Genomic DNA, 13,158 nt, shown 5'->3' with positions numbered 1-13,158 from the left:
AAGCAAGCACCCAATCTTTTGGTTCTTGACAGGACACATACAAACAAAATTATCTCGAAAAACCACGGTATTCTTTTTCTAAAACAATTTGTTTAAGTTGTTTGCCAATAAACGACATGGCAGAAATTGTCCTTGTCTTAATTCATGTATAATGTTGAAACAAATTATACATTATGCCGCTTACAAAATGTAGCCTTTAAAAAAAATAAAAATAAAGTGTCTCAGACTCGGTCAGGCTCACTAACATTAGATGTCCAAATATCAGTTGAAGAGCTGTGGTTAGAATATAGACTGTAAAAAATGTGGACGTATTGTCAGCAAAACTTTGAACCGGGGTGAATAAAGCACTGAAAACAACATAAGTTTCACTAAATGTGGAGCGACAGTTTATGCTGCATCTTCTTCCCGAAGCGCCGTTTGTAATTCGTCCTTTGTCTGTGTGTGTGCGCGTGTTTAAGTAGACTCAAAAGTGCATACACGGAGAGACACGTTTCAGAAAGCAAGCAAACAATCTTTTGGTTCTTTACAGGACACATACAAACAAAATTATCTCAAAAAACCACGGTATTCTTTTTCTGATAAAACAATTTGTTTAAGTTGTTTGCCAATAAACGACATGGCAGAAATTGTCCTTGTCTTAATTCATGTATAATGTTGAAACAAATTATACATTATGCCGCTTAGCCTTTTTTAATGTTTGATGACAAGATAGAGACTAAAGGAAAATTATGTAGACTAATAATTTAAGTTTAATGTCCTAATGATCAGACTACTTATTTGTTTGTCCCACAGCTGACATGGAATGTTATTAATCGGTTCGGGAACGTCAATTTTAGGGTTGAACCAAAAACCAGAAATGTTAAAATACTGTTTCTGTTCGGAACGAACCAACTGGGAAAAAAATCTGGTTCAAAGCCCTGGTTGTCTGTGACGTCACCCATAGGTTTGTGAAAATCTTTTTTGAAGCCAATAGTTGGCGGGTCCTGCCGTTGGTATCTTAGCATTGCGTCAATGCAAAGGCGGCTTTACCGGTCTTGCCGATCATGCATAAAATCAGCCAATTCTGGTCTTAGGCCAGTTGATCGTTGCGATGTCTACATTTTATCAGTACTCATCTCTAGTACTAGTAGTAACTAGTAGAGCATTGTGTTAGCAGCACATTCTGATCAAATGTATACTGAACTTGTAATGCACTGTAAGTGACTTAGGATTAAAGTGGCTGCCAAATGCATAAATGTAGAAATTATTAAAGGCTTTGTTCAAATCCCTGATCCTAAGTTTGAGCGATACTGAAATGGATGCTTGTCTTAGCAAACGCAGTTATTATAGTAATGAGGATATTTGGGGTGGGTGGATAAAAAAATGCTAATTCTAGTCTAGACTAACGGACGTGAAATGTAAAGCTTGTGACTTAACAGGAATGCTGATGTCTAGGCTTGTCTGTCTGCTCCTTTCCTTTTTCTAACATGACAGATTTACTGTACTTTAAGATATATTGCTCAAATGTTTCATGCAACATACGCCATCACAACCCTGAAGCATTGATGATAACATAATGCTCCTCCTCTTGTCCTCCTGCTGACTTCATGTGTGATCCACTGTGACGCTAACATCCCTTCATTTTTACTGTATAACCTTGCATGAGGTTTTCTTGTAAAACCCCCAGGGTGTCATTCACCGAGCATGTGCAGATTGCAATCTACTCTATGTATGACTGTACTGTACTGTACGTACTTGTCATGACCCAGAGTCTTGTCGTCTGACTCCCAGCATCCTTCTGTCCGATGCACACATGAACAGTTTGACCTTTAACCTGTAGCCGGACACTGTGACCATTCCTCACCATTTTTGAATGTGAGATGGGTGTTGCAGACTTTTGGGTTTACAGACCTGCGGCTGCCCTGCCATCTGCTGGATATATAAGAGAAATGTAACCTATTCCTAAATAATGTATGTTTTTAATATGTTTTGGTCACGTATTTCTGCGATAACAACCAGCTGCCTATACATTATTCCGTACATAGCATTCAACACCAATCTATTTATGTGTCTTTAACAGATCTTGTTTGACCAGGCCCAAAGGTCCGTAAAGCAACAGTTGCACAATTTCGTAAAGGAGTAAGTCATTTCCACTTCTCTTTCTATTACATTCTTCTCCTCCTCTCAACAATTTGCCCATCTTACCTTGAAATGACACTCTGCGCAGGGATGTTCGAAAATTCAAAGAGACCAAGAAGCAGTTTGATAAGGTGCGTGAGGATATGGAGATCGCCCAGGTGAAGAACGCACAGGCGCCACGAAACAAACCGCACGAGGTGGAGGAAGCCACAAGCGCCCTGATCTCCACCCGGAAATGCTTCAGACACCTCGCGCTTGACTATGTTTTACAGGTAGAATACAACACAACATTTTAATCTTCTTGGCCACAAGCATTTTATTTTCATTGTTTGGTGAATATTAGCAATGCCTGTATCTAGCCAGTCTTAGTCTCTAAAGCGGCCATCAAGCTGTACAAGGGTTGTGTTTTTCAGAGATGTAATTTTGTTTTGGGTTTCGTGTATTTAGTGTTTGCTATATTTAGTGTATTCAAGGAAAACACCACCATTTTTTATATTTTACTATGTTCTTACCTCACCTTAGATGAATTAATACATACCTATCTTTTTTCAATGCGTGCACTTAATCTTTGTACAGCGCGTCGTGAATGTGTTAGCATTTAGCCTAGCCACATTCATTCCTTAGGATCCAAACAGGGATGAATTTAAAAGCCACCAAGTGCTCTTCTGCCATACAATATAGTTCTCGTTTTTTTTGTCAGCTTAAAAAATCACCACATTTTATTTTGTGCCACCATACTTACTTGTGTAACTACTCATGTAACAGTCTTTAAATAGGGAAAACACGGAAATGTTTGGATCCTAAGGAATGAATGGGGCTAGGCTAAATGCTAACACATTCACAACGCACTGTAGAAAGATTAAGTGAAAAAAGATAGGTATGTATTATTTCATCTAAGTTGAGGTAAGAACATAGTAAAATATTGAAAAACAGTGGTGTTTTCCTTTAAGTGCAACTGTATTTCCTATAAAAATTAGGAATAAATAAAAAAAGAGTCTAATATATACATTTTTTGTTTTTAGTATAAATATCTTAAAATTTTTAAATGTTATATTTTCTTAATGAAAATACGAGAAATAAGTCTAGTTTTTAGACAGAAAATATAAAATTTAAGTAAATTTGTGCTTAAAAACAAACAAAAAATATGCCAATGGGGTAAGAACATTTTTGTGTTTAAGAAAAAAGTTCAAGATTTTTTTCTTACCACATTGGCAGATTTTTTGCTTGTTTTAAGCACAAATTCACTAAAAATTTTAAGTTTTTTTGTTTTGTTTTTTTGTGTGTAAAAACTAGACTTATTTTAAAGTTAATTTTGGTCATCAAGAAAATATATCTTAATGTATGAATTTTTAGGTATTTATAAATACGAAGTAATACGAATTACGAAAGTCATTTTTTACAGTGTAGTATTGTATGTAAGGGTCCATACAGTCTGTAATGTTACTAATGGCCACTGGGTGGTGCAACTTTCTGATTATTAAAAAACAGAATGCTCAGTGGTGTTTGAATGGGTTTATCTTATAATAAATATGACATTGGACCACAAAACCATTGTGGAATTGTCCAAATGAAGTCCTTAGCAACACATATAACTAATAATAAATAATTTGTTATATATTCACAAAATATCTTTATGAAACATGATCTTTACTTAATATCCTTATGATTTTGGCATAAAAAAACATGGCATAAAAAAAACAAAAAAATGTTAACCCATACAATATTGTTGGCTATTACTACAATTATACTCATGCTACTTATGATTGGTTTTGTGGTCCAGGGTCAAAAATGTACTACCTGCTAATAACCATTTGCTACCATCTTTCTCAGATCAACGTGCTTCAGGCCAAAAAGAAATTTGAAATCCTAGACTCGGTAAGTGACTGATTGTCTTTAACATCTTTCTTCATTATCATACTGTAGTTTCCTTTACGTTGCATTTCTGTTTTCCACAGATGTTGTCCTTCATGCAGGCCCAGTACAGTCTGTTTCAGCAGGGCTTTAACCTCCTGGATGAGATTGATCCCTACATGAAGAAGCTAGCAGCTGAGGTGAGATGGTACCTCACATCTGTTCCTGTAACATCAACATCTCATTACCTCCGGCTCATTAAAGTCCTCTGTTCACCTGCTCTCCCCTGACGCCTGCTCCTAATTCTGGCCGGGTGTTACTGGCAAACCCCAGGTCCCAAATTATTACAGGCCTAATGAGTGAAAATGAGAGATAATGTTCGTCCTTGAGGGTGACGGGCATATTGTGGCTGTCTGAGATATAGACCTAAAATGATCGAAACACATGCAAACAAGCATCATGCAATTAATGCTTTAAGAGATAGCTTACCAAAAAACTCAACCTCACATTGTTCCAAACCAGTGTACATTTCTTTGTTCTACTGAACACAAATGAAGATATTTTGAAAAATTGTAATAACCAAACAGATCTGGGGCACCATTGACTTCCATAGTATTATATTATTATTTTTATTACTATAGAAGTCAATGGTGCCCCAGATCTGCTTAGTTACAAACATGTTTTTTTAATATCTTCATTTGTGTTCAGCAAAACAAAACATTTAATACAAGTTTGGAACAACTTGAGGGTGTGTAAATGATGACAAAATTAGAAAAATTTTGGTGAACTGTCCCTGTAATGAATTTATTTAGCAAACAAAACGGCGCTTCATTCAAGTGTGAACAACTTTCAATGCTCCTGAAAGTGATTTTTTGCTGACTAAGATCATGTGTGCATGAATAAATCATAATAAACAATAATAACAAAAAAAGTTTAACAAAAATAAATCTCGATGGTTCAACTCAAGTCATCATATTGTTTAAAAACAAAAGCGAAAGCTGGATGTATATGCAAATCAGTGTAGTTTTAGTAAATCCAAAAGTGAACTTCAAAAATAATCCATAAACTAGAAAATTAAAAACAAAATTAACACAACATAATACTAGGGCTGTCAAAAGATTAATCGTGATTAATCACATACAAAATAAAAGTTTGTGTTTGCAAAATAAATGTGTGTGTGTGTACTGTGTATATATATATATATATATATATATATATATATATATATATATATATATATATATATATATATATTATGTATATATAAATACACACATACATGTATGAATTTAAGAAAAATGTTATTTAGGTATATTTTTTATTTATAATATAAAATATATATAAATATACTTGTAAATGTTTCTTAAATACAAACATTATTGTGTGTGTATATATATATATATGTATATATATATAATAATTACACACAGTGCATACACACAAATTATGCAAAAAACTTTTATTTTGTATGCGATTAATCGCAATTAATCTTTTGACAGCCTTACAGATTACATAATTCAGAAGGACAACACGTAAACACATTCAATCTCCGACAATAGTAAACACTGGGTTATATACTACACAAAGATAAAAAGAAAAGACACAATTAGGCTGGGGCAACAAAACAAAAACTACAGATTGTGGATAAAAACTACAAAACACAATTTCAAAATAAAAGTCATGACACCAATACAAAACAACACAGAACCCTGACACATAATTTAGCTGATTTTTTTTTTTTAAATTTGGAAATATGTCACATTACCTTAAATAAAAACATTGTAACTGCAATTTTATTTTAAGATGTATAGAAAGCACACTATCTTTAAGACATTTAATTTAAACAGTCTATTATATTTAATTTGTATATTAAATATAATGAATCTGTATTTTAAAATATCAATAACTGCTTGGCCGCTTTACTTCACTAACAAACACATCTGCAGGTTTTTCATTTTCTAAACGTATAAACTTAAGGAGTTTTACTCATCCGTGTTATTGTTGTGTATATATTGCAGTTGGATCAGCTGGTTATAGATTCAGCTATGGAGAAAAGAGAGATGGAGCACAAACATGCCACTATTCAACAAAGGGTGAGCAGATTCTTCGTTAACTCTTAATGTCCTGTGTGTAAATGGAAATCCTGTTATTATTTGTAATTTAGCTTTTTCTGCTACATATGGTTGCCTCAGTTTGTTTTGTATGTTTGCCACTGCTTTGTACAAAGTGCTTCATCACTATGTGAATAAAGGATGGGGTTCTGATCTTGGCCCTCAAGACACACACACACACACACACGTTAACATCTGCTAGTACATTGTTAGCCAGCGGCGTAGCGTTGCCAATAGATCTGTGCCAGAAATACTCTTGACTTTTCCATATGACCCTGACGCATTGTTTTTAGCTTGCCTTTGTTCAAATATTGCAGTGGTACTGCATATTACTGAATAAAAACATCCTTGTTCATCATTATTGAACCTGGATGGGGATGAAGAGATGGAAGAGATCATTTATCATAACTTAAGTTAGAAGTTGCCAAATAGTTGTAGACCTCATCCTGTTAAATCCCAGTGCTGTCATCGAGCTAATGATCATAACTAATGTGCTCCATTATGGTAATAGATGTTTGTTTTAGATTTCAACGGCAGTAATTTATGAATGTATGCATACAAAGTATTGAAAATGTTTTACGTATACAGTGCATTCATTTATTTTGACACTTTTTTTGGATGTGAACACATATTATCCAGTATGTGCAGTCTCAAGTATGTATAGCATGTGTCTGTGAAGTTTCGGCTCAAAATACCCCACAGATCATCAGTTATAGCATGTCCAAAATGCTCCATTCATGTGTGTCCCTGTAAATGCAAATGAGCTACAGCTTCTCACTCCCTTACCAAGAGACAGTGAGCACTTTTGGTTAAAAACAGATCTGATTTCTGTAAATACAGTCTGGGACAATAGTATCTTTAGCCGCATTAGCGCTACAGTGTGCTAACAAACACATTTAAAAAAGCTTTTGGGTAAAATTATGCAGTTAGTCAGTGGGCATGGGTGGGGCTTCATCAGTGTGATGTCACATTAACAAGGCAATCAAAACAGTGACTGCTTGGTTTAATGGGGATTAAAGGATTAATTGTAGGCTGCCAACACACATTTACAGTATGTCCAAACACCTTAAAGTGGATTTTGCATAATATGTGTACTTTAACCCATTAACTGGCACTGTTTTGTGAGCAGGACACCCGAGTTTATTTCAATATATTCATGTAAATGTTAATCTATCACAACAAATTATATACAGTATTGTTGGAAAGGTCATATTTCAAAACCTTTTAGCAGTAATAATAATGCAGTGACTGTAATTTATTCATTTGTGACAAAAGTATGCAGCAAACCAACACAAACCTAATTTATTGATAATTTAATGTATAAAATAATACTATATTGCATTATTTTTATGTATTACAATAAATGTAAACTGCTTTAAAAATGTTCTTATTTAATATTTTCACCTCCAGACACTTCCGTAAAAAAGTGTCTTCTTTAAAACAAGACCAAAATTAGGCTTCTAGACAAAAAAAAATCGCAGAGTTATATTAATTTGAAGGGCTGTGTCAGGTAAAGGGTTAAAATGTATATGTTTCTACATTGTGTAGCACACACATATGTATTTTGCATTGTCTTTTGATATAATTTTCTCTTTCTTTTACTCTCCATGTTTGCTGCACACATCCAGACTTTGATGCAAGTGAGTTTATTTTCTTTTCTTTGTCACAGTATGAAACATGTTTTTTTTTTGTAAATACTAAAAAAAACAGTATTTTGCTATCTGTTTCTTCATAACTGTTGTTAAACTTTGCAGTGTTTGTGTTGAACTGTTCTCAGATATGCACGTTGTGTTGTTAATTTCTCTTTCGGGTGCAGATGTCACTCAAGCGTGTGTTTTTTGATGTAGTCCATTTAGCCTTAGGAATGGATTGATTTGGGATCTATAAAGAGTTGCTTAATGACTGTCACATGCCATGCGTGTTTAATCAATATGTGTGGAGACTTAGGAGCATCACAAAATCACATGCACAGTGGATCGGTTTGAACTTTGACATTTTTACAGGACTTTTACGGCGCATTCACACGGGGCGTAAGCGTTGACGCTTCCCATTCACTTTTAATGGGTGACGTCAAGCGTTGGCGAACTGAATTGTGGACCCGTCGGCGCCGCGTCAGTGCCGTTGCTCGCGGCAGAAGTTGAACATTTCTCAACTTTTCAAGCGGCAACGCGTTCGTCAGCCAATCATATCGCCTTACGCAAATAACCTAGGCAGAGCCAGCCAATTACGTTTATGGAAGACCGGAGATGTGTTGCGGCCACAGTGATTGGCTGTTAGCCACACTTCAGACAAGCCTTAACACTTAACGGCCCGTGTGAATGTACCGTTACTGTGTTTATCTCAGTCAGACGTTTTATTACTGGCAGTGAGGTGACAATGACCCGGGACCTAAATTGCGAATTGCAACCAACCTCAATTTCGAAACGCAATGAGAAGCTACGGTAGCTTCCACAGGACAAACATGTCATTGTTTTTGAAACCACATAGTGACAATACGCGCTCTGTAGATCAGTTTGTCCATGTAGGGCTACTGTAGAAACATGACGGCGACTTCTGTGTAAGGAGACCCGTGGTGTATGTAGATAAAAATGGCTCATACTAAGGTAATAAAAACAATACAGTTCATTATGTAAGGTCTTTATACACCACTGACAATATTTCTGTCAAGAGATCCTATTAAAAGTTACACAATGCACCTTAAAATTAGCTTTCAAAGAGATATTAAATGGTCTGTGTACAAAAAAAATGGACTTGTTAAGGGGCATCAGGTGGTGCTATAATAAAGCTCTCAAAGTCACCCAGAGTCTGGACGTCTGTCTGTGGGCATTTTGCCCACCTCTTCCATGGCCAACACCACTAAACATAACAGATGGCAAGGACCTGATGCTAAGGGAGGGCAAGAGGTGGCGCGCCAAAAAACATGGACATATTAGTGCCACCAACTGTCCCTGGCAGACGTAGCTCAATTCAAGAGTGTCTTCAAATGTGTTACACACACACATGTAAACACTGTTATTGAGAAGATGACTTTACAAGTCATCAGATTAAATAAACATCCTGTTTCTGTGACACTGACAGAATTTAAGAAGGTTTCAGCAGCCGGACAGAAACATTGGTGTATGCTTTCACGAGGCAGCAGGTTGTCTCAGCTTCCTTGATGACCCCGAGTGGAGTTTAACATCTTGACCATGTCCAATCACATAACCCGAGAGGGGCACAGTTCACCACAGAGGGTCTCTAAAGTCACAGACTCCTCCCACTTTGAAAGTGTGATGTGGGCATGACTCTGTGACCTCACAGTTACGTCCTGCCTCTCCACTGTGGACACGTGTCTTACATGTTCATCGAGTTAAGGTTGTCGATTCATTTCGATTTGGCTAATGCATGACATAAGCTGGATTGAAGAGCAAATATACAAACATTTGTGGCTCTTATTTATATTTACATGTAGGAATTTTATTTGTATTTATGCATTTGGCAGACGCTTTTATCCAAAGCGACTTACAGTGCACTATACATTTTTTTTTATCAGTGCTTGTGTTCCCTGGGTTCAAACCCATGACCTTTTGAGCTGCAAATGCAATGCTCTACCACTGAGCTATACAGTAATACATTTTAATGCAAGGTCCCTGCGACCTTCGAAGGATGTATTCTAAGACCGACAGCATCACATCACGTGACGGAAGGCTAGGCTGAACCCGTCCCATTCGAAGGCTGCTTAAAATAAGGATGAGAAGTTTTTTTCCCCCATTTTGTTTGTTAGTTTGAAAGCAGAAGGTCTGTTCTTTCATTTGATCTATTTGTATGTTTATATATTTATAGAACTTAAAAAAAAGGCTTGCAGGAAATAAGTTTTTTTCAACGGAGTTTCAAAGGACTATAAACGATCCCAAACGAGGCAAAAGGGTCTTATCTAGCGAAACGATTGTCATTTTTGACAAAAAACATTAAAAATATGCTCTTTTAAACCCCAACTTTTCGTCTAGGTCCGGTCCAGCGCGACCTAACGTAAATGCGTAGTGATGTAGGGAGGTCACGTGTTACATATATAAAACGCACATTTGCGGACCATTGTAAACAATAAACTGACACAAAGACATTAATTAGTATCAGTTGACATACAACAACGTAGGAACGGTCCTCTTTCAAGACGCTTGTAAACACTGGGGCGGAGTTTCGCGTTCGTCCTCTGTGACGTCATGACGTATTGTGTGGGGTCACGCTGGCGCATCACGACCGGATATACACGAGAAGTTTTTATTTTTCTTGTCAAAAATGACAATCGTTTTTTCTAGATAAGACCCTTATGCCTCGTTTGGGATCGTTTAGAGTCCTTTGAAACTCCGTTGAAAAAACTGTAAAGTGTTGAGTTAAGTATTAAATGTTGGGCTCTATTAAAGTCCATTAAAATGAGAAAAATCCTGCAATGTATTCCTCAAAAAACATAATTTCTTCTCGACTGAACGAAGAAAGACATCAACATTTTGGATGACATGGTTGTGAGTAAATTATCTCGATTTTTCTTTTAAGAAAATGGACTATTCCTTTAAGAGTCCACACAACACACTGTAAAAATGTTTTAACATCTTAATTACATACAAATCAATTCAAAAAATTTTTGACTTGTGAAAAGTTGACATTACTTAGAAAAACACATTGAATTTTCGTAACTTAATTTGTTAAGTTAAAGTAACATAGAACTATATTGTTGATATGATATGATATAATTATTTACAGTGCAGCTATAACAATGCAAAGCATAGCTGCTTTATAGCTGCTTTTATATAGATGCTTTAATAAAGCATTGACAGTCAATCAAAATCCATTTTTAATTTAAAAGGCTTTGCATTTATAATGTGAAACAGCAACACATAAGATACGTTCTGACCATTGTTGTGGACGCTAATATAGCTATCCTTATATCCTTTGTGTAACCAAACATCAAAGCATTCAATTTTTGTTTTAATATGAAAACAGAGCATGAAATTATCTGTGCACTCATCATTTAGGCATGTTGTGTTTCTGGACACATGCTTGTATTTATGCCGCCAGCTGCAGTCCTGCACCCTGCAGTGGGAGGAAACATCCATTTGATTTATTTAAATGATTTGCAGATATTTCTGAACAGTGTTTGCCCTCTTTCTCTCTCTTTTTCTCACTCCATACCTTCAGTGACATAGTTACGATCTCTTTCGCCATCCCACCACCTCACTGTTTTACTACCTCCCCGTGTTGCATCTGTCACTTCTCTAACACATGCACACATGCTAACTCATTCCTCTCACATTGCTCTATTTTGTTTGTCTAACTCTATTGTGACACCCATGGGATTTCCCTTTTTCAGTCTAGAACAGAGTTATGGCATGTTGCAAGCTCAGCTGCACTATATTTGAGAAAAACATGGCCAAATAAAAGACTAAACTGAATGCATTCATTAAAGTTATTCACAAACTGTGTGAATGGATATTGCAGAGAGTATAAATGCAACAGGTGTTTACTAACATACAGTTTATTTTAAGTTTCATCTCAAACAACAAAAAAATCTGAATATACTAAAAAGATTTTCTTAATGTAAGTCTTTAATTTATCCAACGCAGTCTCACCGATGTAATTTGTATGAATTTGTATAATTACACAAAGATCCTGTTATGACTGTTTGCTATTGCTTTATATTAGTGCATGCTTGCGATCCACTTGTGAGAGTATCTGTGAAGAAAGCAAAATGTTGTTTTGAGAGGGGCAATAACGCTTGCTTGATTAAGCATCAATGCTCTCGTACACTGTCAGACAGATGGACCGGGAGCGCGCATGAACTCCGCGCGCTCGTAAATCCATGAATGAACAGGTTTGCGTTGTGAACGTGGAAGTAAAAAATCTTCGCGCTCGGTTCTGTGGCTCAGGTCAGGGGGCAAAGCAAAGAGATGAACACTTAAGTCGACAGCTGTATGCTAATGATGTGAATATAGTGAAGCGCGGGCGTGATGTTGTCATTCGCGGCTCGCTCCTCCGCACGAGATCAATTGAGCGCGTGCCACCGGTCGCTTTGATGTGAGATGACTTTAATGTAGAGCAACAGCAGAAAGCTTATAGGCGAAACGTGTTTTTATTACCGGTATTAATGCTTCTGGATAAACATTTTGTAAAGATGAAGATATTCGGGAGGTTGAAGTATGCGCTGGTGAGTTTGTTTTAATATTAAACCGTTTAAGTATCATTATTAGCCTAACTTACTTATAACGTTCATGAAATGTACCATTTTATTTTTCGTGAGCGAGTAATTTGTTAAGCGTTGTTATTTTTGTTCATAATATTGGAGGCATTTTATTTTCAGTATTTACACAAGTTTAGGTTTTCTTCACTTAAATGTGTGAAGGATGTGTTAATTTTTTGTGTTATCCTATTTAACAGGATTGACAATATGTGTCATTTCGTGTTGTTTTTATGTTCAAATAAATGAAAGGGACAACACAAGATGTGTTAAAACAACACAAAGTGGGTTGTTCCAAAAATAGCAAAATGATGTGTTGTCCTAACTAGACACAACATGTGTTGTTTAATCACATTCGTTTTAGATGTGTATAAATTTGTTGATCCGAACGTTTAGCCTACTTTAATGTCTAAAATTAGTTTTGTAGACAAAAATATAATTTTATTTATGCATTGTATTGTATTACAAAACAATGATATTATCAAAAATGTTACAAAATGGATGACTTAAAAAAAAAATTAAGATAAAGCAACCAATCAGAGTCCAGAATATGTGTGTGAACTCTTTAAACAATATTGAAAATTGTTTCTCAGGTTGAGACCTCAAGAAGTTGCTTAAATGACAAAATTGCAATTTTACAAATTCTAGGCAAATTGTGTCTACACTGAAGATGATAAAATATAACACAGTTAAGATTTGTTTGAGATTTTTTCAGTCACAGCATAATTCTCATACGTGTATCTCATAGTCTACTATTATGCTTAAACATAAAAAAAAACTAAATAATGTCTATGTGACTCTAAACTTTTGAAAGGTACTGATTGTTTTGTATTTTTTGAGAATTAAAGATAGTAAACCCCTATTGATGGC

General features: G+C 35.6%; 1 protein-coding gene across 4 annotated transcripts in view; it reads left to right on the top strand.

The window, feature by feature from the left end:
- Positions 1-13,158, top strand: part of acap3b (ArfGAP with coiled-coil, ankyrin repeat and PH domains 3b) — an 87,768-nt gene that overhangs the window by 56,677 nt on the left and 17,933 nt on the right. For all 4 annotated transcript variants that reach the window (XM_065241737.2, XM_065241736.2, XM_065241738.2 and 1 more), the window contains exons 5-10: positions 2,060-2,118; positions 2,207-2,390; positions 3,949-3,993; positions 4,074-4,169; positions 5,988-6,062; positions 7,709-7,720. In XM_065241737.2, coding sequence (XP_065097809.1) covers positions 2,060-2,118; positions 2,207-2,390; positions 3,949-3,993; positions 4,074-4,169; positions 5,988-6,062; positions 7,709-7,720 — 471 coding nt within the window. The remainder of the gene's footprint in view (positions 1-2,059; positions 2,119-2,206; positions 2,391-3,948; positions 3,994-4,073; positions 4,170-5,987; positions 6,063-7,708; positions 7,721-13,158) is intronic.

Source organism: Paramisgurnus dabryanus, chromosome 14 (genome assembly GCF_030506205.2).
Source record: "Paramisgurnus dabryanus chromosome 14, PD_genome_1.1, whole genome shotgun sequence".
In the NCBI taxonomy this organism is placed as follows: domain Eukaryota; kingdom Metazoa; phylum Chordata; class Actinopteri; order Cypriniformes; family Cobitidae; genus Paramisgurnus; species Paramisgurnus dabryanus.
The sequence above is the reverse complement of the archived record's forward strand: the minus strand, read 5'-3'. Positions and strand labels throughout refer to the sequence as shown.